The sequence below is a fragment of the Colobus angolensis genome, unplaced genomic scaffold, assembly GCF_000951035.1.
Source record: "Colobus angolensis palliatus isolate OR3802 unplaced genomic scaffold, Cang.pa_1.0 Scaffold128, whole genome shotgun sequence".
NCBI classification, from domain to species: Eukaryota; Metazoa; Chordata; class Mammalia; order Primates; family Cercopithecidae; genus Colobus; species Colobus angolensis.
In genome coordinates, this window is record NW_012114030.1 from 1,398,659 (window position 1) to 1,401,878 (window position 3,220).

The window sequence follows — 3,220 nt, forward strand, 5'->3', positions numbered from 1 at the left end:
CCTGGCTAATTTTTTGTATTTTTAGTAGAGATGGGGTTTCACCGTGGTCTCGATCTCCTGACTTTGTGATCCGCCTGCCTCGACCTAAGAGTGAAACTTCTCATCAAAATAAATAAAAGTTGTCCTGGGCCAGGCATGGTGGCTCACACCTGTAATCCCAGCACTTTGGGAGGCCGAGGTGGGTGGTCTTAGGAGTTCGAGACCAGCCTGGCCAAAATGGTGAAACCCCATCTCTACTAAAAATACAAAAATTAGCCGAGCGTGGTGGCAGGGTGCCTGTAATCCCAGCTACTCATGAGGCTGAGGCAAGAGAATTGCTTGAACCTAGAAGGCGGAGGTTGCAGTGAGCCGAGATCATGCCAGTCCTCTTTAGCTTGGGCAACAGAGTGAGACTCCATCTAAAAAAAAATGTAATAATAATACAAATAAAGAGTTGTCCTGGAAGGTCCCCTTGGCTCATCTGTTTCTATCTCAGTAGCTGGAACTTAGCCAGATGATCTGTTTAGTTGCAAGGAAGCGGATAAATGTGGATGGTATTCTAGGATTTAGACCACATGCCCAACCAACAATGTGAGGTGCACTGGGCATTGGTGTAATCCCAACCCAGATGCTGGGAATTACACTTGTAATGCCAGCACCTTGGGAGGCTGAGGTGGGAGGATCACTTGAGTCCAGGAATTCAAAACCAGTCTGGACAACATAGCAATATCCTGTCTCCACAAAAAATACAAAAATTAGCCTGTTGGTGCACATGCCTGTAGTCCCAGCTACTCAGGAGGCTGAGGCAGGAGGATGGCTTGAGTCCTGGAGAGGGAGGCTACAGTGGGATGCGATTGCACCGCTGCACTCCAGCCTGGGGAATGGAAAGAGAGCTCATCTCTTTAAAAAAAATTTTTTTAAAAGCCAGGTGCGGTGGCTCAAGCCTGTAATCCCAGTACTTTGGGAGGCCGAGGCGGGCGGATCACAAGGTCAGGAGTTCGACACCAGCCTGGCCAACATGGTGAAACCACGTCTCTACTAAAAATACAAAAATTAGCTGGGCATGGTGATGCATGCCTGTGATCCCAACTACTGGGGAGGCTGAGGCAGGAGAATGGCTTGAACCCAGGAGTTGGAGGTAGCAGTGAGCCGAGATTGTGCCACTGCAGTCCAGCCTGGGTGATAGAGCAAGACTCTATCTCAAAAAAAAAAAAAGGTAAAGTTCTATGACAAAAGGAAAAAATGGATATTGGGGAAGGAAGATATGTTGAGTGACAGGGCCATAGGAAGAAGTCGTGACCTTCATCCTTGCCCTTATGCCCTGGGGCAAGTCGTGGAAGCTTCTAGAGCCTCTGTGTGCTTATCTCTGGAATGAGGGTAGACAGCACCTTCTAGGGAGGATTAGGAGAGCTGATGTGCTTGGAGAGGAAGCTCTGAACAGACCTGGGGCTTCAGCACTCGGGAGGGGGGAACTACTGCTGCCAAACGCCGCTCCCTCCAGGCCCATGAGGACTCGGAGAAGCTGCGGGAGATCGTTCTGCCCATGGAGAAGGAGATCGAGGAGCTGAAGGCGAAGCTGCTGAGGGCCGAGGAGCTGATACAGGAGATCCAGGTGAGGGCGCGGCCCAGGGGCGCTGGGGAAGGAGGGGTGCCAGAGGACCCTGGCCCCCCAGCCTCTTCCCTGCCCCCTTCCCTAGAGACGTCCCCGGCATGCCCCTTCCCTGCACGACTCCACGGAGTTGCTGCCCCTGTCCCGGGACCCATCGCCCCCGCTGGAGCCTCTGGAGGAGCTGAGCGGAGATGGGGGTCCGGCAGCTGAGGCCTTCGCTCACAACTGCGATGACAGCGCGTCCATCTCCTCCTTCTCCCTTGGTGGTGGGGTCGGCAGCAGCTCCTCCCTGCCCCGCAGCCGCCAGGGCCTGAGCCCTGAACAGGAAGAGACGGCCTCGCTGGTGTCTACGGGCACCCTGGTTCCCGAGGGCATCTACCTGCCCCCTCCTGGCTACCAGCTTGTCCCAGACACCCAGTGGGAGCAGCTGCAGATGGAGGTGAGTGTTGTGGGCAGGGTGGCGGGGTGCGCCACCCCCTCTCTGCTGGATTCTTCCCCTGCACCACCTGTGTTTAGACCCAGAGCTAGAGCCAGAGCTTCCACAGGGAGAAGAGAGGCCCCCCTCCTAGTGAAGGCAGGCAGATGTAAACATGCACAGGGGCCAGGTGCGGTGGCTCACACCTGCCATCCCAGCCACTTGGAAGCTGAGTGGGAAGATTGTTTGTGGCCAGGAGTTCAAGGCCAGTCTGGGCAACATAGTGAGACCCTGTCTCTTTACAAAAATTAAAAAAAAAAAAAAAAGCCAAGTGTGCACCTGTAGTCCCAGCTACTTGGGAGGCTGAGGCAGGAGGATCACTTGAGCCCAGGAGATTGAGGCTGCAGTGAACCAAGATCGTGCCACCGCACTCCATCCTGGGTCACAGAGTGAGAACCTGTCTCAAAAAAAAAAAAGAAAAGAAAAAAGAAAAGGCTGGGCACAGTGGCTCATGTCTGTAATCCCAGCACTTTGGGAGGCCGAGGTGGGTGGATCATCTGAGGTCAGGAGTTCGAGACCAGCCTAGATAACATGGTGAAACCTCATCTCTACTAAAAATATAAAAATTAGCTGGGCATGGTGGTGCATGCCCGTAATCCCAGCTACTCGTGAGGCTGAGACAGGAGAATCGCTTGAACTGTGGAGGCGGGGGTTGCAGTGAGCCGAGATCCTGCCATTGCACTCCATCCTGGGCAACAAGAGTGAAACTCTGTCTCGAAATATAATAATAATAATAATAGTAATGTGATGCAAAAAAATGAATTGTACATTTCACATGGGTAAATTATATGGTAAAGAACTTATAACTCAGTAAAGGTGCTTTTAACAAAAATGCACATGGATGCATGGGGAAGACATTGTTACCAGGGAGATGCCCAGAAAAAAAACTAAACAGGGTTATGGGATAGAGACTGGCAGTGAGGGAGACTGACCTGGGTTCAGGCTGGAGCTGAGACCCAGATGGTAGGAGGAGGAGCTCTCAAAGGGCAGGCTGGGCATGGTGGCTCACTCCTGTAATCCCAGCACTTTGGGAGGCCGAGGCGGGCAGATCACCTGAGGTTGAGAGTTCAAGACCAGCCTGGCCGGGCGCGGTGGCTCAAGCCTGTAATCCCAGCACTTTGGGAGGCCGAGACGGGCGGATCACGAGGTCAGGAGAT

General features: G+C 53.1%; 1 protein-coding gene across 3 annotated transcripts in view; it reads left to right on the forward strand.

The window, feature by feature from the left end:
- The window catches only part of RABEP2 (rabaptin, RAB GTPase binding effector protein 2), a 26,634-nt gene that overhangs the window by 10,506 nt on the left and 12,908 nt on the right, over positions 1 to 3,220 (forward strand). For all 3 annotated transcript variants that reach the window (XM_011933474.1, XM_011933475.1, XM_011933476.1), the window contains 2 exons: positions 1,481 to 1,591; positions 1,677 to 2,027. In XM_011933474.1, coding sequence (XP_011788864.1) covers positions 1,481 to 1,591; positions 1,677 to 2,027 — 462 coding nt within the window. The remainder of the gene's footprint in view (positions 1 to 1,480; positions 1,592 to 1,676; positions 2,028 to 3,220) is intronic.